This window comes from Cajanus cajan, chromosome 4 (genome assembly GCF_000230855.2).
Source record: "Cajanus cajan strain Asha chromosome 4, NIPB_CcT2T_4, whole genome shotgun sequence".
NCBI lineage: Eukaryota > Viridiplantae > Streptophyta > Magnoliopsida > Fabales > Fabaceae > Cajanus > Cajanus cajan.
Window position 1 is genome coordinate 13460721 of NC_138520.1, and position 22427 is coordinate 13483147.

Consider the following 22427-nt stretch of genomic DNA (forward strand, 5'->3'; position numbering starts at 1 on the left):
AAAATCTCATTTATTCCTTTATTTCGTAATAAGTGTTATCTTATATTATTTTACACATTATATAGTTTAAAAGAATAGATAATAAAATAATTTTAGAAAATTGAATTAATTTTATGATTAATTTTATTTGTTAAAAAATAATACAATATAATAACTACTTTGTAAAGAATGTTATGAGGAATATTTTTTTTATGAGAGTTATGAGAAGTATAAATATAAAAAAGTTAATTAATACTACACCCAAAAAATATATTTAGTTTGGGACTTAAAACATATTTGGATTTGGATACAAATTAGAAATATATGTAAAAACTTTTCTTTTTTAAAATACTTTTATTTTTAGTAGATAAATCTTCACTTTTAAATTCATATTAAATTAGATTATATTTTTGTTCACAATACTTATTATGAAATGGAACTAGTCATTTATTAGTTATTTTTATTTTTCTTTTATAAAAATTAAGATCCTAAATTTGTGAAGAAATTTCCGTTAAAATATGTTTAGCTCAGTATATTTTTTTAAAAAAAAAGTAAAAAAAAAATGGCCAAACATGATTTAAATTAATAAATCTATTTCCTCTCTCTTTCTTTTCTTTTCAAATTTTTATTACATCACTTATTTAATGGAACACTTTTTTCTCTATGCGCTTTTCCCCGTATTTCTCTTTTCTTCTATCCGAAATCTATATCACTTAAAAAATTAGTTCAAATGCATATAAAATATTAAATATTCACTCGATTTCTCATATGATTTATTTCTGTCTTATTTATTATTATTATTTTTTATTTCTCATCCCATCATTTATTATACTTATTAATTTCATTCTCTTAGTTTATATATATATTTTTTATTCATCTCTCCCTTCTTGTCATCCCTACAGTCTAATTTTAAAATGAATGAGTATCATTATTTTAAAAAGAAATTCTAGCAACATTTTCTTAAAATTTTGAGTATTATTAATTATAATTTATCAAAATCACAAATTTTACCATTAATTTAACAAGCTTCTTAATGTAGTAATAGCGACATTAAAATTTGTAATTTGTAATTAATAATTATGAGAAAATGTTAGAAAAAGTGCTTCTAACTTTTCTCTTACTCAAGTATATATTTGCTTCAATTTTTTGTTTTTTTTTTGACGTTTGATTCCCGTTTTGTTTGTGATTTGAAAATAGAAAAGAGGGTAGGCAGTAGGTACCTAAAGTTCGATTTCCCCGAGTGTCAAGACCGTAATTGAGACTAGTTGGGGGGGGCATAGCGTTAGCGTCCGTTACGGAAATGGGAAGAGCAATATAAAGCAGGAGGCGAGACACATCCAATGGTGCCAAAACCTCGGAACCAAAGCAAAGGCAGTGAGAAGTGAGAAGTAGAGAGAGAGAAAGAGCCCTTCCCTTTCTCTCTCGCTTTCTTTTGACGCTTCGTTGACCAAATGGCTCTTCCCGACTCCTCCTCTCGCCGCAACTCCCTCATCCCCTCCTTCATCTACTCCTCTTCCTCCAAAACCCTACCTCTCCACCAAATGCTCAACTCCGCCGCCGCCTCCTCCCTCGCGCCGCCGCCCGCGTCCGCCGCCGGATCCCGCGGCCTCATCATTCCCTCTCCCAGCGAGTCCCGCAAGATCGAGCTCTACTCGCCGGCTTTCTACGCTGCCTGTACCGCCGGTGGAATCCTCAGCTGTGGCCTCACTCACATGGCTGTCACTCCTCTTGACCTTGTCAAGTGTAATATGCAGGTCTCTCTCTCTCTCTCTCTCTCTATATATATATATATATATTTATCGATCTGGCTTGCTGTGCTTAGATTTAACGCTGTTTTCGCTCGATTCTGCTTTGTTTGTTAGCATTTCGCTTTGTTATGGTTTAGATCTGCGATTTCCTTTGATTGATTTATCTTCCGATGTTAGGTCGTGAATCTCGCGTCTTCGTTAACTAGATCTGTTAAGTTAGGTAGTTGTGTTTAGTTGAAACTTTAAAGATCGTTCGCCTCGTATTTCTTGGTTTTTCTAGGTCGGATTTGTTTTTTATTATTTTATTTTTAATTTTAATTCGAGTTTCGGATATGCGCTATTATTGTCTTTCTAGAGTGTAATAATAATATTGCTGTGCTTTTTTTTTTTTTTTTTTTTGTTCCGATCAAGTCCTTTGGATTTTGTAGTTCTAGTAGCGTTTTAGTCTGTTATGGTGCTGAGTATGATTCTGCGAGAGAATCTTCGTTTGGCGTTTCGTTACACCAGAGGACAACGAAGATTGTCGGTGTTGAAGTGCTGAATCTGTTATGAATAGTTGTGATTTGTGTCAGAAGGTTGAGGATCCGGCTCCCTAGAGTAAGCAGCGCGGTAAAGTAAGTAATGTCAATCATTGATAAGAAAATTAGTTGTTGATATTATGCGCACGTGTTGGAATATCAGCAGTTAGTTTTTTCATCGATGACTGATAAAACTTGCTTTATTCTTGTTTATTTTAGAGGAGGTAAATCATAATGTTAATGCCTAGCGCATGCCATTGGAATTGTGATTGCTTGCCTGTTTATTAGTAGGATTACTGTTTTAATGTTTGAATTGGTTATTGGTTTCAGATTGACCCTGCTAAGTACAAGAGCATCTCTTCTGGGTTTGGAGTTTTGCTCAAGGAGCAGGGAGTTAAGGGCTTTTTCCGTGGTTGGGTACCTACCTTGCTTGGTTACAGTGCACAGGGTGCTTGCAAATTTGGATTCTATGAGTTCTTTAAGAAGTATTACTCTGATATTGCTGGACCGGAGTATGCAAGCAAGTACAAGACTTTGATCTACCTTGCTGGTTCAGCATCTGCTGAGGTTATTGCTGATATTGCTCTTTGCCCCTTCGAGGCTGTGAAGGTCCGTGTCCAAACTCAGCCTGGTTTTGCAAGGGGTCTGTCTGATGGGCTCCCAAAATTTGTCAGATCTGAAGGAACATTAGGGTATGCTTATTTATAAATGCTGTTAATTCCTACGTTGTTTTATGTTAATCTATGCCAGGAATTAAGATTAGGATTTGATCTAATGAAACATCTTATATTTTCAGGCTGTACAAGGGATTAGTGCCTCTGTGGGGACGGCAGATTCCATGTAAGTTAGCCATCATATAGTTTGTAGTTTGCATTATAATTATTAGCACCCTCTTGTTGAATTGACTGTTTGTGTTCATTGTTCATTCTCTTGGAATACCGAATGAGGTTTTTTAGCTTGTAGTTCAACTTTTAGATTTTCTTGTTAATTGTTACTAAATTCTCATGTCCCAATTGTAAGGGTAGTTCACATGTACGGGTATCTGTGAGCCCAGACCTACCCAATCCATCCAAACAGTTTGATTCAGGTTTTCAGAGTGTTTGGGTAAAATTCAATCCAATCCAAACTGTTCAATATATCTTCTTTTTTTTTTTTTTTTGGGGGGGGGGGGGGGGAGGGGGTTGGGTTCATAGAGTTTGGGTAAAACCCAATCCAACTGAATTAAATCCATTGTTCCTTGAATGAAACCCAACCCAATCCAAAAAAACTGTTAACACCCCGTGAGTTTTGAGCCTGTGTGGCACTTTCCTGTTGTGCTGTTCACGTTTGAAAACTGAATATTCCTGTATGCTTATTTGCCTTGTTAACATTATTAGGAATATTAGTAGTGATTTCTATTTACCAATATATGACTACAGTTTAATTCACTGGTTAAAATTTAGGAAAGTCCTTTTAGAGTATTTCATAAGCTTGCCAAGGATTGAAGGATAAAGTTGTTTTATTCTCTTGATGTGTTTCTTCTTTATCAAGTTCTTGTTGAAGTATTTTATAAGCTTGCCAAGGATTGAAGGATAAAGTTGTTTCATTCTCTTTATGTGTTTTTTCTTTATCAATTTCTTGTTGAAGGATAAGTTGTCTTTGTTTGTTTACATTATATTATGATGATATGATAATGCATTACTGATTCTCAGCGTTTCCATATTGCAAAGTATGGTTAGTTTGTGAATCATATTTATGCCACCTTTATCATTATATGGAATTATTACTTTTGTTCTGTGCTCGTAACTCATTTTAAAATTGTATTTTTGTTTGTTGTGAAATGATGCAATTGGTGAAGTTTGATATCTTGTGCTGAATTAGTTTGAGCTTTGTTTCATTTATATCTTATAACTTTGACTATAAAAGGTCCTGATACCAGATAATAATACCTGAATGATGTTAAAATGTTCTTTCTTGCAGACACAATGATGAAGTTTGCTTCTTTTGAGACCATTGTTGAGCTGATCTATAAGCATGCCATCCCCACACCGAAGAACGAGTGCAGCAAAGGTCTGCAACTTGGAGTCAGTTTTGCTGGTGGATATATTGCTGGTGTACTTTGTGCAATTGTGTCTCATCCTGCTGATAATCTCGTCTCTTTTCTGAACAACGCCAAAGGAGCAACAGTTGGTGATGTGAGTGTCAGACTTGGTGCATGTTTAGTGCAATTGTTTCGTTCTATATCTGTTTTTGACAATTTCTTTTATATTATAAACTGTAATGCAGGCTGTGAATAAGCTTGGTTTATGGGGTCTCTTCACACGTGGTCTTCCCCTCCGTATTGTTATGATTGGAACTCTTACCGGAGCCCAATGGGGAATATATGATGCATTCAAAGTCTCTGTTGGACTGTAAGTTTAGACAATTGCTAGTATATACTTTAGTATATGTCGTGTTCTTCATTACGATGTGCTAATGATTTTTTTTTTCCTTTCCCAGTCCAACCACTGGTGGTCCTGCTCCTGCGGCTGCTCCAGCTCCTGGTTCTGAGCTTGCAAAGGCATAGAATGTCCAATGATGACACACTCAATAGTTTGTTTAAGAAACTTTAGAAAGCCGGTGAATAGGGACCATAAATAAACAGAAGACTGCTGAAGTTAGCTTGAGTGGAACTCAAGCTTGGTTGGATAATATTCTTTTCAAGTTCAGACATTGTTTCCATTTTTCTTATATTTGAGTATTTTAAATTTTTGGGAGGATGGTTTTGCTTGCATCCTTCCCGCTGTTGAAAACTCTAGCTAGGAATGATATAATTTTGCATGTTAGGTTCACTACATGCCTTTGTCAAACGGGAATACACATTTGTTTTCTTGTCTGTGCATAAGCATAGACGCATATGCAATGTCTAGATTGAGAGCTTTTTTACTCGGCTTTTTGACCCATCTAAAAAAAAAAAAAATACATGAAAAAAATTAAAAAAAAAAGTAATTACCAAAATAGGTAGTTTTGGACACGTAGGAGCCAACGTGGCATTGAAAACGCCTGAGGGGTGGGCGTCTTTTAGAAGACGCCTCCACCCCAGGTGCCATGTATGCTGATGTGGCACGGTGAAGAGAAAATGCTGGAGGGAGGCGTGTTGTACACGTGGTAGAATTTCGTTGAAGGCGCCCCACCCCCAGGCGCCAAGTGTGCTGATGTGGCACACACTGAAGGCGCCTCCTCCCAGGCGCCATTTGTGTACATTGAAGGCGCCTCCTCCCTAGGCGCCATCTGTACCACCTTCCCTCTTTCTGTGTTTAAATGGTGCTGTTGGGTGGTGCTGGGAGAGGGTTATTTTTGTGGAAAAACGCTTGACGTCCCGGCGTTTTGAGAATACGAGTGTGTTACCGATGATTCTTGCCCACAAAAGTATATTTACACGGTGTTATCAGGCATGTTTTGAATTTTAATAATTTTAAAAGTAAGAAAAAAATTTAAATAGAAAATGTCGAGGGATATTCGTCACTGGTTTGTGGGTGTGGAACGGCCCGTTCTGTTTTTGGAACGGGCCGTTCTGGATAAAGTAAATGGGTGTTACTTTGGATGTGGAACAGGTTTTGTGAAATCAGAACGACCCATTCTACTTTCAGAATGAGCCGTTCTGAAGGTAGACGGGCCGTTGTGGGGCCGTTCTCGTTGTTTCATTTAGTGAAGTATGGAAGGGTTCGGAACGGCCCGTTCTGCTTTCGGAACGACCCGTTCCGAAACCCAAATTTATACACTTTTTGTGCAATGAAAACGGCCTGTTCTGAAACCAGAACGGCCCGTTCTCATTGCAGTAATGAATGATTTCAATTCAAAATGTTGAATTATTATGAGGGTTTAAATTAGGTATTTAGGTATTTCTAAAATTTAGAAATAAATTGTTGTTTGAGTTTATTTAATTTGTTTGTTTGTTGAATTATATCAGGATGTCTAAACAGATTATTCATGCAGGACCTATGGATGATTCATTATTAAGGTTTCAACCATTCCATATATCTGAGCATATATGGAATGGAGCTGAGGATAGGGTTTTGAAGGTTAGGAGTGCAAAACAATCAGAGTTGCATGGTGGTGACATTCCAGCTGCTGTTCAGGATCTTTTACAGAAGGCTGATTTTATGGGGATGGCGCAGATTAGTTACTTTCTTGTGGATAATCATTTAATATCTGCGTTAGTTGAGCGATGGAGACCAGAGACCCACACGTTTTTCACATGTCCTTCAGCGAGTGTACTATCACGTTGGAGGATGTTGCAATTTTACTTGGGTTGAAGATCTCTGGGGCACCCATTACTGGATACGTATGGATTGGGGAGCTCTTGTGCAGCGCCTTCTTGGCATGACACCCCCTGAGGCAATGCTTGTTGGGGGTAGATTGAGGATGAGGTGGATTGACCAGCATTTTTCGGATGTTTCTGAGCATATACATAGCCAGGAACAATTGGAACGCTATACTAGAGCGTTCATTTTACGCATGATCGGGGGATATTTATTAATCGATCACTCTAGCTCGTTTGTATCCCTCAGATACCTGAGTTTCCTCGAAGACCTAGATGTTTGTGGTCAAATGAGTTGGGGGTCATGCGTCCTGGCAAATATGTATAGGGAGTTGTGTGTGGCGACGAATTATGATCACAAGGAAATTGCTGGGTCAGGTATTTTACTGCAATTATGGGCATGGTATCGGTTTCCATTTATTGCACCACCTCATCCACCTTTATCTACATTTCATGTTCCTCTAGGGGCAAGGTTAGTAACTGTATTACTTGTGATCGATTTTAGAATAAATATATTTAGAATGAATTTGGAAATTGAAGATTTAATGGTTTTTTTGTTTTTATAACAGGTGGAATTATGCCTTGCATAAACCTAGAGAAGAAACAAAAGAAAAAATTGTGAAGTATAGAGACTATTTTGACCGTTTAAAAGGAGAAGATGTAAGTATATTATTATAATATTATATTGAATATTTAGATTAAAAAATTGTGATTATAAATGATAATTCGTAAGTACTTAATTGTTTTGTTATTTTGCAGTTTGTATGACAACCATACTTGGAGTTACTACCTACATTACCTCCTTACTGTTTGGAGGACTCACGTATGGAGGTCAACAGTCCCGTTGATTAATTTCCAGATTGTCGAATATCATTATGCAGATCGTGTCATGCGACAATTTGGGATGGTCCAACACATTCTTGCGCCTCCTATTCATCCGGAGAAATTGCATGATCTTTCGTTGAGAAGCAAGGATAACACGGACTGGTCACGCATGCACGTTCAATTTGTGCAGGAGTGGCAGTCATGTCATCATCGTGTATGGACACAACCTGCGTGTGATACACCACACTTGAGCTATAGCTCAGAATACATGGTGTGGTATAGGAAACATACAAGGCGATGAATTTCTCCTTCTAGTGCAAAAGAAGGATATGTGGTGAGTACAAATGTACGCATGTTTTTAAATAATTACTTATGACATATTTGCAAAATTAGTGTACTGATGATATTTGTTATGTTATTTGTAGACCTATGTTCTAGAACACATTTATCATGGCACCAGTGAAGAACATAGGGATGCCTTTGATTTTACCATGATGCATGAGAGCCGGTCACTGCTTGCAGTTGCGAGACGAGGTGAGCAGGGTCACTTTCCCTTTTACACCGGCTGCAGCTGCAACATTACCACAAGCAGACGAAGTTCAGGTGGAGCACATTGGGGCGGGTCGACGAGAAGGAAAGGGACTAAGTCGTCGGCGAAGGCGAGTTGAACACCAGGGTTTACAGATACCAGTTCCTCCGACTGAGCCACCAACTGGGACATATTATCCGAGTACATTGACCACGGATGCAGATGTGACACAATATGTGTATGGTACTGCACAAGACACATCTTTTAGGTTTGACACAGCAGGAGTGTCTGGTGCAGGTAATTTCCCGGCATCGGAGTCGATGGGTGATGTCCCGAGTATGTCGGGTGGTAGTATGTTCCAGTTGACACCTTCTCCATATTTTCCACACATGATCTCTCCATCAGCACCTATGATGGATTATCAAGATTATCGATTTGGACAGCAGTCATTTATGGGAGGAGGATTTTATGGTGGGGGTTCGTCTTCCCATCATTCAGGTTTAGGGCATGATTTGAATACAACATTAGCAGCGGAAGCTGGAAGCCCTGAGGGAGATGGTGATGAGTTAGTTTGGAGGAACCCAGATCGTGGTGCTCGCCATAGACAACGGCAATGTATCCTAAGTCTCCATGAGCAGCACATGAGGAGAAATGAATAGGTAATTTGAATAATAAGTTGTTAGTACTTAAACTTAATTGATTGTTCTATATTTATTTATTTACCTAAATGTTAACTTTACTAATATCAAATTTTTTATACAGTTGATATGCCACCGGACCACGCTGGTTACACGCTCCAGAAAGACGAGAATACGTTGAAGAAGTAATTTGTATTTGTATTAATAGTTACTGTAAACGTTGTTGTAATTATTTTATTGTATAACAGAACAATTTAATTAAACTAGAATTGACATATGATATAACAATGGAGGAATTTTATTCTTTAAATACACAGCAACATACAAACTTGTTATGCGTTATTGAATACATCTTCAGTCAGAACAGAGCAATTGGTTCTATTATGCCCTTCACGCCTACAATGTCCACATCGTTGCCTCCTTTGGGATTCAGTCCAATCCATTTCATTTCTAATGCGCGTGGATTTTGGGCGTCCCTTTGTACGTATCATTGTCTCATCTAGAACTATACGAGGTCCATTAGTAGGTTGAATATTTTCTTCACTTCCAAGTGGGAACCATTGACCTGAATATACCGCTTTGATGTATTCGTTAGTGTATGCGGCATCAACAAAAGTTAATGGATCTATACGAACGTGTGCACAGGTTGCTATTGCATGTGAACATGGATATTTATACGCCTAAAAAGCACCACACTCACATTTTCTTTCATTTAGAAAAATATTGAAAACCTTCCCACCTCGTTGTGTGACTGCATTGAAGATTTCTTCAACTTCAAAATCTTGTAGACTCATAATCATACCTGCGAACGAAATGAGAGGTTGCTTCTTGTTGATTTGTTTCCATAGCATCCATTAACTTCTGACAGTAACGTTTACCCAGAGTAAGGTCAGCGTTTGCCTGACCTAACCTTTGAATAAAATACTCCACCAACCTAGCATACGTGCATTTAACTAGTGCAGTTATAGACAAGTTTCGTGCACCCTTAAGGACTTTGTTGACTGCCTCGGACAAATTTGTTGTCATGTGTCCATATCGACGTCCTTCTTCGTCGTGTGCGATTGCCCATTTTTCAAGGGAAATGCCATCAATCCAACGACAAATTTCAGGGCTGACCTCACGGAACCTTTCCAACCTTCTTTCAAATCTATGCTTGTTGGTTGTGTACCTTGCCATATAAGAAGTTTATGTATTAATATTTATAAAATTAAAGTAAACATTACACCATATAAAAAACAATAAAGCGTTTAGTACCTATGTTAATCAATTCTTCTTTAAGTTTAGTATTCTTGAATCGGTGGTTGAAGTTGCTAGCGATGTGTCGAATGCAATATACATGATATGCTTGAGGTGGTTGCCACCCTTGGGTATTTGCCACTGCTGACTTTATGCTTTGGTGTCGATCACTTATTAAACAAATACCTTGTTTTCTCGTAACATACCGATGAATGTTAGACAAAAACCATGACCAATCGCTTAGTGTTTCTCCTTCTACTATTGCAAGTGGTAACACACGAGCATTTCCATCTTGTGTCGTAGCGATTAGTGTAGTTGAAGGTATCACATGCTGGTTTAAATGTCCAAAAGACTCGACGAAATTGACGGAAATTTGGATCCACTATATTGTTTGACATGTACTTAGTGGTTTCAAGTTTATACACAGACCCAGGACAACATTCAACCATCCTGTCCAACCACCTTGGTAGAAGATCATATGAGTCACTCCAGTCACCATAAACCCTCTCAATTGCCTTTTGTTTGGCTTTCCATGCCTTCCGATACGACACCTTATAGTTGAATTGTCCACTAATTCTTTCTTGAATTAGAGAAATCGAAATGGAAGCATCTTCCCTAACCATACCTACAAATAAATGATAACCATGTTAGAAAAAGTCATATGATAAGTTTTAACTCCATAGTTAAATATGCACTAACCTAATATACAACAACATATGAACTCAGAGTCCAATTTGTTGTGATCTTGAGATAGCATGGGGTTAATACACGTGTGTGTCCCGCCTCATTTCTTGATGACCCATTTGTTGTTCAATTTACTAGACATAATTGCCCTTAGTTTCCAAGGACAACCTTCATTGCTATTAGGGCATTTGACAGAGAAAACCCTTTGGTCAGACTCAACAACAACAAAAGTTTGATGTGCATTCATAGAATAATGTTTAACAGTCATCTGTACATCATTTTTTGTGTGAAAACGAAGGCCAATATATAGCTCGTCGCCAACTCTCCAAGAATTAGGGACATCTAAACCACGATACCAACTCTCTTGATCTGGATGATTCCAGTCAATATAACTGTAATGTGGAGTTTCTGTCCAAAATGGATTATTTGAAGGTCCTACATGGGAAAAAAATGTTAACTCAATATCCATATTATTTATCAAACTAATAGAACTTGAAATAAACCTGATTCAGTTGGCTGGGGAGGTTCAACTTCATATGGTGATTGCACGCTGACATTGTTGTTTGCATTGACATCTTCTTCATCCTCTGTATCAGATGAATTCAAATCGTCGGCTTCATCACCTTGTCCCAGATTGATATCATCGTCACTCAAGTTTGTCTCAAAATCAATGTTTGAGTCAGGATGATTTATTGGTGGTGAGATTGGAACATTTCTGGGTTGTAAATTAGGGATGTTAGTTACCGGATAAGATGTTGTTTGTTCAAATTCATGATGACTAGTGGTTTCCTGAGTTTCATTAACATGAATTGAAGATGACACAACCACATCTACATGAACATACAATTCAATCATATTCATTTTATATTGTCTCTCAAAGCTATCAAACATACACTCAAGATCTTCATCATCACATACATCAACACTTTCATATGATACAGGATCAAGACAACATAAATATCTACATTGTATGTTGGAGATAATTTGATTAGCATTAAGATGTAACTTTCCATGAATTTTATTCTTTAAATATTCAACATCAATACCACGACTAATACGTATTGTTTTATGACTACCTACAAATGAACAACCCTCAACAGTTTGGTTAATTGTACCATTGTAATACACTACACAAATGAAAGACATGATTTAAACAAAGTTTAACAGATACTAAATAACAAACACAGCAGCTATGCAACAAATCAGATAACAAAAGAAACTAAAGGCAAAAAAGTTGGATGGTGAAATATTTTCAATGGCATTCGTATATTTATAGACCCATGAACAGTGCATTTGTCTACAAAATACATGATCCACACCGTTGATTATGTGGGTGCGATCAGGGCCGTTCGTTTCCCCTGCTACAAGGAGACAACACATCTGACCGGTGAACAGTGACGTATTTAAATTCGAGATGATCTACATCGTTGATTCTGTCGGTGCGATCAGGGCCGTTCGTTTCCCTTCTACTAGGAGACAACACATCTGACCCATGAACAGTGACAAATTTAATTTCGAGATGATCTACACCGTTGATTCTGTCAGTGCGATTAGGGCTGTCCGTTTCCCCTGCTACTAGGAGACAACACATCTGACCCATGAACAGTGACGAATTTAAATTCGAGATGATCTACATCGTTGATTCTGTCGGTGCGATCATGGTCGTTCGTTTCCCCTGCTACTAGGAGACAACACATCTGATCCATCAACAGTGACGAATTTAAAATCAAGATGATCTACACCGTTTAATCTGTCTGTGCGATCAGGGCCGTCCGTTTCCCCTGCTACTAGGAGACAACACATCTGACCCATGAACAGTGACAGATTTAAAAAATACATGATCTAGACCGTTGATTCTGTCGGTGCGATCAGGGCCGTTCATTTCCCCTGCTATTAGGAGACAACACATCTGACCCATGAACTGTGACAGATTTAATTTCGAGATGATCTACACCGTTGATTTTGTCGGTGCGATCAACACCGTCCGTTTCCCCTGCTACTAGGAGACAACACATCTCACCCATGAACAGTTACAGATTTAAAAAATACATGATCTAGACCGTTGATTCTGTCGGTGTGATCAGGGCCGTTCGTTTCCCCTGCTACTGGGAGACAACACATCTGACCCATGAACAGTGACAGATTTAATTTCGAGATGATCTACACCGTTGATTCTGTCGGTGCGATCAGGGCCGTCCGTTTCCCCTGCTACTACGAGACAACACATCTGACCCATGAACAGTGAGATTTAATTTCGAGATGATCTACACCGTTGATTCTATCGGTGCGATCAGGGCCGTCCGTTTCCCTTGCTACTAGGAGACAACACATCTGACCCATGAACAGTGACAGATTTAAATTCGAGATGATCTACACCGTTGATTCTGTCGGTGCGATCATGGTCGTTCGTTTCCCGTGCTACTAGGAGACAACACATCTGACCCATCAACAGTGAAGAATTTAAAATCAAGATGATCTACACCGTTTAATTTGTCGGTGCGATCAGGGCCGTCCGTTTCCCCTACTACTAGGAGACAACACATCTAACCCATGAACAGTGACAGATTTAAAAAATACATGATCTAGACCGTTGATTTTGTCGATGCGATCATGGCCTTTCGTTTCCCCTGCTACTACGAGACAACACATCTGACCCATGAACTGTGACATATTTAATTTTGAGATGATCTACACCGTTGATTCTGTCAGTGCGATCAGGGCCGTCCGTTTCCCCTGCTACTAGGAGACAACACATCTCATCTATGAACAGTTACAGATTTAAAAAATACATGATCTAGACCGTTGATTCTGTCGGTGCGATCAAGGCCGTTTGTTTCCCCTGCTACTAGGAGACAACACATCTGACCCATGAACAGTGACAGATTTAATTTCGAGATGATCTAGACCGTTGATTTTGTCGGTGCGATCAGGGCCGTCCGTTTCCCCTGCTACTACGAGACAACACATCTGACCCATGAACAGTGACATATTTAATTTCGAGATGATCTACACCGTTGATTCTGCCGGTGCGATCAGGGCTGTCCGTTTCCCCTGCTACTAGGAGACAACACATCTGACCCATGAACAGTGACGGATTTAAATTCGAGATGATCTACACCGTTGATTCTGTCGGTGCGATCATGGCCGTTCATTTCCCCTGCTACTAGGAGACAACACATTTGACCCATCAACAGTGACATATTTAAAATCAAGATGATCTACACCGTTTAATCTGTCGGTTCGATCAGGGTCGTCCGTTTCCCCTACTACTAGGAGACAACACATCTGACTCATGAACAGTGACAGATTTAAAAAATACATGATCTAGACCGTTGATTCTGTCGGTCCGATCAGGGCCGTTCGTTTCCCCTGCTACTAGGAGACAACACATCTCACCCATGAACTGTGACAGATTTAATTTCGAGATGATCTACACCGTTGATTCTGTCGGTGCGATCAGGGCCGTCCGTTTCCCCTGCTACTAGGAGACAACACATCTCACCCATGAACAGTTACAGATTTAAAAAATACATGATCTAGACCGTTGATTCTGTCGGTGCTATCAGGGCCGTTCGTTTCCCCTGCTACTAGGAGACAACACATCTGACCCATGAACAGTGACGGATTTAATTTCGAGATGATCTACACCGTTGATTCTGTCGGTGCGATCAGGGCCGTCCGTTTTCTCTGCTACTACGAGACAACACATCTGACCCATGAACAGTGACAAATTTAATTTCGAGATGATCTACACCGTTGATTTTGTCGGTGCGATCAGGGCCGTTCGTTTCCCCTGCTACTAGGAGACAACACATCTGACCCATGAACAGTGACGAATTTAAATTCGAGATGATCTACACCGTTGATTCTGTCGGTGCAATCATGGCCGTTCATTTCCCCTGCTACTAGGAGACAACACATCTGACCCATCAACAGTGACGAATTTAAAATCAAGATGATCTACACCGTTTAATCTGTCGGTGCGATCATGGCCGTTCGTTTCCCCTGCTACTAGGAGACAACACATCTGACCCATGAACTGTGACAGATTTAATTTCGAGATGATCTACACCGTTGATTCTGTCGGTGCGATCAGGGCCGTCCGTTTCCCCTGCTACTAGGAGACAACACATCTCACCCATGAACAGTTACAGATTTAAAAAATACATGATCTACATCGTTGATTCTGTCGGTGCGATCAGGGCCGTTCGTTTCCCCTGCTACTAGGAGACAACACATCTGACCCATGAACAGTGACAGATTTAATTTCGAGATGATCTACACCGTTGATTCTGTTGGTGCGATCAGGGCCGTCCGTTTCCCCTGCTACTACGAGACAACACATCTGACCCATGAACAGTGATAGATTTTAAAAATACATTGTCGTAACCGGGATCACGACGGGATGACGCTAACATTTCTTTTCTAATGGAGTCGCCACCAATATTTTAATTTAAGGGAAAAACATTGGAAAACCCTTTAAAGGATAATATTTAAAATTAAAGTTGGGTTCGAGAGTCGATTACGTGTAAGGAAGGTATTAGCACCCTACAACGCCTGTAAAAACAATACCTTTAATTAATTGCGCAACATTATATAAATTTATAAATATTTAATTTATTCCTCAAAAAAACGTATGTGAGATATATTTTCTTTAATCTGAGATGCCTCTTTTTTTTTATTAGAAAATTATAGGGATTTGGGTTAGCAAATGACTAATTAATAAACCCTTCCAATAACATGAAAGATAGAATTGCTATTCAATCCATGTTATTGACTTTTATTTGTTGATACTAAATTATGCTTAAAGCGTAGGACAATGAATAAGTATTATATTAACTTTTATGGTTTACATGATATTAAAGGGTAGAATTGCTACTCAATTAATATCATTAACCATAAAAATAAGTGTACATAAGAAAATTTATGTTTATATTTTTATTGAAAGAAATAGATTTTGCACAAGGATCCAAGTTAGCAAATGGCTAATCAATAAATCCCTCCAATAACATTAAAAATAGAAATGCTATTTAATTAACGTTATTGGTTGCAACAAATCTTTACCCTTTAGAAAGAAATTTCATATAAGAGAGTTTAAGCTAGCAAATGACTAGTCATTAAACCCCAGGACCTAATAATGTTAAAGATAAAAATGTTATTCAATTAACATAATTATTGGTCATATATTAAATATTTTTTTAAAAAATAATAATCTTAAAGGCAACAAATCGTATTCACTATGTACAAACCATAAACAAAAATAAATAAATAAATAAACAAAAAATAAATGAAAAAATAAAATAAACAAATAAATAAAAGAAAGAAAAAGTTAAGAAAAGAACGATTCCAAATGAGATGAATCTTCGAATATGATGATCAAGAAGGTGCTTTTTGGCTACCTTTCACACTACAGAGGTGTCTCACAGATCTCAAGAAATACAAAAGAGAGGGAGGAGAGAGAGAGAAAAAAATTCGAGCTCTAAAGAGTATTGGACGAAATTTTTTTGGGCCTGAAAACTGTGCCCCAGACGTCTATTTATAGACGTCAGACCTGACTCAGAACGGCCCGTTCCAAAATCGGAACGGCCCGTTCTGAAAATGGACGTTATGTGTTAATTGTGAATCTGGAACGGCCCGTTCTAAACGCGCAAAGGCCGTTCTGAATTTCGGAACGGCCCGTTCCAAATAAGGAATTTAGGTCCTTGTTAGTCACTTAGAACGTCCCGTTCCAATTTGGAACGACCCGTTCCAAAAAAATAACTGCCCGTTCTAAGATCAAAACGCCCTGCTCTGGGTTAGGGTTGTAGGCCTTTCTGCTGACTTGGAACGGCCCGTTCTCAATTAGGTTTTGTGGTGTCTTTTTGTAACTTGGAATGGCCCGTTCCAAATTTGAAACGGCCGTTCTGGGCTACTTCACTTTTTTTTTTCTTTCATTTATTTATTTGTTTATTTTATTTTTTCATTTATTTTTTGTTTATTTATTTATTTATTTTTGTTTATGGTTTGTACATAATGAATACGATTTGTTGCCTTTAAGATTATTATTTTTTAAAAAAATATTTAATATATGACCAATAATTATGTTAATTGAATAACATTTTTATCTTTAACATTATTAGGTCCCGGGGTTTAATGACTAGTCATTTGCTAGCTTAAACTCTCTTATATGAAATTTCTTTCTAAAGGGTAAAGATCTGTTGCAACCAATAACGTTAATTAAATAGCATTTCTATTTTTAACGTTATTGGAGGGATTTATTGATTAGCCATTTGCTAACTTGGATCCTTGTGCAAAATCTATTTCTTTCAATAAAAATATAAACATAAATTTTCTTATGTACACTTATTTTTATGGTTAATGATATTAATTGAGTAGCACTTCTACCCTTTAATATCATGTAAACCATAAAAGTTAATATAATACTTATTCATTGTCCTACGCTTTAAGCATAATTTAGTATCAACAAATAAAAGTCAATAACATGGATTGAATAGCAATTCTATCTTTCATGTTATTGGAAGGGTTTATTAATTAGCCATTTTCTAACCCAAATCCCTATAATTTTCTAATAAAAAAAAGAGGCATCTCAGATTAAAGAAAATATATCTCACATACGTTTTTTTGAGGAATAAATTAAATATTTATAAATTTATATAATGTTGCGCAATTAATTAAAGGTACTGTTTTTACAGGCGTTGTAGGGTGCTAATACCTTCCTTACACGTAATCGACTCTCGAACCCAACTTTAATTTTAAAGATTATCCTTTAAAGGGTTTTCCAATGTTTTTCCCTTAAATTAAAATATTGGTGGCGACTCCATTAGAAAAGAAATGTTAGCGTCATCCCGTCGTGATCCCGGTTACGACATACATGTTCTACACCGTTGATTCTGTCGGTGCGATCAAGGCCGTTCGTTTCCCCTGTTACTAGGAGACAACAAATATGACCAATGAACACTGAATTTAAATTTGAGATGATCTACACCGTCGATTCTGTCATTGCAATCAGGGAAATTCGTTTAACCTACTTTATACTTTACATTTTCAAATTTTATTTTTCATTGTAACCAATATATTATCACATTTGTTAATCACAAACGTAAATATTATTAATACTTCAACACTTTACTACTACATTCAAATTAAGACAATACTTTTAAACTTCAACAAACACTTAACTATTGTTTAACAACAACGACAACAAATACATGAAGTTAACAAAGTAAACACTGACTGTTTACAAAATAAACAACGATACAAACAAGAAAACCCTAAACCCTAAACCCTACATGAAGTTTAGTTGTCTTTCAAATGAATTGACCATGTTCCACATCTGTAATTGTTGAGGCTCCAGATCTTCAAAAGTAACAAACAAATTAAGTAGTAATTCATTCGGGTCTTCTGCAAATTTGTGAAACATGAATGCCACATCTTCATCACAGGTTAAAGGATATGGAGTATATTGCTTTCCTCCATCTTCATATCTAACTGGACAACGATAATGAACTTGACTTATGCGTTTGCTATCCCCTTTGATCAACCTCCTATGTACCTCATTCAACAAATCAACAAGTGTCATGTCTTCGTTAAGTTTGATAACTCTCCCACTAGATGGCATTTGTATGGCATAATCAAGACCGTACTGAGTTTGAAATATCTGAACATTTTGAAACACAAGAGCAAACACTGTTGCTGAACCCATTCTTCGAACTCACTACTACAATATTTCTATCTTAAGTTGAAGAGAAAATGTCTGAACATAAAACACACACACACACACACACACTTATATTTATAGGCAGATGGACCCTAACTAAAATAATAAAATAATATGAAGTGCATAATTTAACAATTTTTTTTCATTACAAAATTATAAAACAACAACAAAAAATACATATAACTAAAGTGCACAATAAATATTTAATAAATAAAATTTTTTTTCACGAATATTTAATAACAATATTATCCAAATTTAAATATTACAATTCACAATAAAATTTACATTACAACCATTCGAATTAACAATAAACCTAAAACTAAATTACAAATACTTTTTGTCATCAAATCAGATATCCTTCGGAATAACCTGAAAAAATTTTAACATACATTTGTTAAACAATATTACTTACAAAATAAAATTTATTTAACTAATACTACTCACCCGTTTTATATTATTTTTAGCTATATTGAGGAAGTAAGGATCACGGAAACGCCTGGGGGCAAACACGACAACCTAAACAAAAAACAAACAAATTCAATTCAACGCATAAATAACATATAATTTCATTTTATACAACAAATTTTACCTGTTTCAGAATTAACACACACCCCACAACAATGTCTTCCCCATATTGTCGGTGTTGCTTAACTTTGTAATGTAAGCTTGCACCAATCGCTGCAGTTGGGTCCTGAAATAAATATTTACAATTAATTACAAAATATTTTCTTTTAATGTATAACAAATTCACTAACCATACCTTTAAATTAATAGCATAATTTCTCTGTCCAGTTGGGGTCATAGACTCCACAAAAGCAACAACTGTTGGGACTCTTTGTAAATTGTGGTCGATATTAATCAATGGAGTCACTTCAGGTAGACCTATTGTTAAAAAAATACAAATTATAGTTAACATTATTTGCATCATTAAATTTACACACATCAAACTTAATATGCTAAACAAAACTCTAGATTTCACACAATGCATAGCATAACGCCACGGGTTAGAGTTGAACACCAACATCGCAGGTCCATTAAGATCAGCCAAAAACTCGTGTGTTGGTAACGGATTTTCAGCTTCCCTGTTCCTCATTGTAGCTTGGACCAAACCAGCTGGTCCAGGAATAACACGACCAATGTCACGTGTACTCGATGTCTCTTCGTCATCATCCCCAAGTTTTGGTGTAGGGGGTGACAACGGAGACAATGGCTCCTGTTCTCGAGCCTTTTCAGCCTGTCTTGCTGCCATTGCACTTCTCATTGACGCCAAAAATTGTTCATCTGTCCATACTTCATTTGATGGAACAATGTCTACTTCTTCATCACTATCAAGTACGTAATCAATACCTCTACGAGACATTCCTAATCAAATACAAATCAAATTAAATATTTCATTCATATTGTGTCTCAAATTTTTAAATTTCAAATATTCAGTATAATATCACAACTTTTAACATTGTAATAAATACATATATTCAATTATAAAAATCAAATTAAATAGCTTTTTCATTTAAAATTTTTTTAATTGGGCCACTGGAACGACCCGTTCTAATTCCAGAACGGGCCGTTCTGAATTTCAGAACGGCCCGTTTTGACTTCAGAACGGCCCGTTTTGACTTCAGAACGGGCAGTTCTGATTTCAGAACGGGCCGTTCTGAATTCACAACGGCCCATTCTGATTTCAGAATGGCCGGTTCTGAATTAAAACGACCCGTTCTCAGGGAACTAATCACAGGTAAATTTTTCATTCAGAACGCCCTGTTCTAAAAAGAGAACGGGCCGTTCCAAACCAAATCTTACCAACCATTCTTTAAAAACAGGAACGGCCCGTTCTGAATACGTGCTTTCTCAGAACGGCCCGTTCCAGGTGTTTCATTCTCGTTTTCAACTTCAAACTAAAAAAAAAATTATCTTTTAATTTTTATACCACTCTACTATACAAACCTAACAATGATACATACATAGAATTTATAAAATTTAAAATTTAAATTTACAAATATTTAAAAACCCTTACTTACTTGAAGCACCTGGACCACCAAATAAAAAATACGTTGGACCACAAACCGAAGAAATGAATCTTGTGCAACCCAATACATTTAATTAATTTGATAGCGCCTGGCCCTCAGGCGTTTTTGTAAATCTGTACTGACGTGTGTACAAGGCGCCCAGGGGGAGGGCGTTTTGTCACCTACACATGGCCAAACGCCTGGAGGGGAGGCGCTTTCAGTGTGTGCCACATCAGCACACTTGGCGCCTAGGGGTGGGGCGCCATCAACAATCTTCTGCCACGTGTACAACACGCCTCCCCCCAGCGTTTTCTTTTGACCGTGCCACATCAGCTTACATGGCGCCTGGGGGGGAGGTGCCATCAACAATCTTCTGCCACATGTACAACACGCCTCCCCCCCTAGCGTTTTCTTTTGACCGTGCCACATCAGCTTACATGGCGCCTGGGGGGGAGGCGTTTTCTAAAAAACGCCCACCCCTAGGCGTTTTTAGTGCCACGTGTGTGCTTACTTATCCAAAATCACCTATTTCGGTAATTAGTTTTTTTTTAAATTTATTTCGTATATTTTTAATTTTTTTTAATTTACTGAGGTCAAAAAGCCTGTTTACTCCTTTGTTAAATTACGTTTTATTGCATTGCTATCATCAGCTCCGTTGCAATGATTGTTAATTTGTTACGGATAATCAGATTCATCTCCGTTGTATGACATGTTTTGAGGAAAACTGCGAAATTGATGAGAATATAATATACTACATACTTGATATAGCACGCAAGTGATACATGTTCCAGTTCGTTTTAGTTTATTTACGCCAAATTATAATCGTGGTTTTTCATCTTTTTTTAAAATTTATTTTGGTATTTTATATTAGTTATTTAAGTTATTTATCTTCTAAAATTGGGAATTTAGTGATTTAAGTTTTAGATCATAGAACAGTTTTAATTTCCTCCCAAAATAAAAATATCAGTTAGTTTTAGAGAATAAAACTGGCTCGAGTCTAAGAAATAAAAAAAGTTAAAAATAATATTTTTGAAGTAGATAGCTTGTAGGTCGTGTTCAAATTTTAGCAGAGTAACCCACGTCCACATGTTTGACGATTTACGTATTTATTTATGGCTAAAATCCTATTTTGGTCCTTATAATCTTCTTTTTGTTTCAATATAGTCCTATTTTTATTTTTGGTTTCAATTTGGTCTCAAATTAATTAATTGGTTTTAATTTAGTCCCATTTTAATTAATTGGTTTCAATGTGGGACTTCCGTCCAAATTATTTAAATGGAGTTAACTTTTGGGCACGTGGATGCCACGTAGATGACATTTGTTTTGAAAATACCTGGACTCAGAACGGCCCGTTCCGAAACCAGAACGGGCCGTTCCGGTTGCATTCTTCGTGTGTTAATTTTGCAACTGAAACGGGCCGTTCCAGATGTGAAAATTAACACACCACCAGTGCAGCAGAACGGGCCGTTCTAAAAGTAGAACGGGCCGTTCTGGATTCAGAACGGCCTGTTCTAAAACTGAGAATAGAATATTCTTTGCTTAATTGTGTTTTTGATCGCTCAAGTATTATAATTATGCAATTTTGATTCCTAAGATTTTAATTGAGTAATTTCAGTCCTTAAAAGATTTTAGTTGTGTAATTTTAGTCTCACAATTTTTAATTGAATAATTTTAATCTCTTAAATATCATAATTGTGCAATTTTAGTCTTTCTCATTAAAAATTTAACTTTTAAAATTTTAATATATATATATATATATAATGTTTTAAAACTATATAATTGTTTGCTTATTTAAATTACCGTATATTATAATTTTTTTAATGTATCAAATGATATATATTTATTATTAATTTTTAATGGGAGAAACTAAAATCGTACTATTATGATATTCGAGGGACTAAAATTGTTCAATTAAAAATTGAAGGACCAAAATCGCGAATTGCAATTCTTTAAGGACTAAAATTACCCAATTAAAATCTTGTGGATCAAAACTGCACAATTGTAATACTTGAGGGATAAAAAATGCAATTAAACCAATATTCTTTATTAATTTTATTAAAAAATATAATAATTTTGAAAAATATTTTTTTATAGTAAAAATTTTAAAATTACTTATTTTTATAAAATATAATTGTCTTATAAATAGAGTAATAATTTTTTCTTTTTCTCTTTCTGTTTGAAGAAATATTTAAGTATCACTTTATAATTTTTTGCAACTTATTTAAAATTAGAGGAATAAAATGATAAAATTAATAAGATAAACATAAT

The 22427-nt window shown here is 36.6% G+C and overlaps 3 protein-coding genes across 4 annotated transcripts; 2 read left to right on the forward strand and 1 right to left on the reverse strand.

Annotated features, from left to right (window-relative positions):
• Positions 1 to 1307: 1307 nt before the first annotated feature.
• Positions 1308 to 5149, forward strand: LOC109802941 (mitochondrial phosphate carrier protein 3, mitochondrial). The gene is made up of 6 exons (XM_020364371.3): positions 1308 to 1733; positions 2576 to 2937; positions 3042 to 3085; positions 4205 to 4419; positions 4511 to 4635; positions 4724 to 5149. The coding sequence occupies exons 1-6, from the start codon at positions 1431 to 1433 to the stop codon at positions 4788 to 4790; spliced, it is 1116 nt and encodes a 371-aa protein (XP_020219960.1). The 5' UTR covers positions 1308 to 1430; the 3' UTR covers positions 4791 to 5149.
• Positions 5150 to 5286: 137 nt separating this feature from the next.
• Positions 5287 to 8826, forward strand: LOC109809175 (serine/threonine-protein phosphatase 7 long form homolog). 2 transcript variants are annotated; one of them, XM_083072279.1, is made up of 5 exons: positions 5287 to 6996; positions 7094 to 7184; positions 7284 to 7683; positions 7775 to 8537; positions 8641 to 8826. In XM_083072279.1, exon 4 carries the CDS (start codon positions 7848 to 7850, stop codon positions 8535 to 8537), a length of 690 nt encoding a protein of 229 aa, XP_082928405.1. In that variant the 5' UTR covers positions 5287 to 6996; positions 7094 to 7184; positions 7284 to 7683; positions 7775 to 7847; the 3' UTR covers positions 8641 to 8826. Both variants share the same exon structure in this region, with proteins under 2 accessions (XP_082928405.1, XP_020228004.3).
• A 22-nt stretch (positions 8827 to 8848) lies between these two features.
• On the reverse strand, positions 8849 to 9692 carry LOC145957179 (uncharacterized). Its single transcript, XM_083073393.1, has 2 exons — positions 9327 to 9692; positions 8849 to 9196 (listed from the first exon to the last, which is right to left on the reverse strand). Exons 1-2 carry the CDS (start codon positions 9690 to 9692, stop codon positions 8849 to 8851), a joined length of 714 nt encoding a protein of 237 aa, XP_082929519.1.
• Positions 9693 to 22427: the final 12735 nt, after the last annotated feature.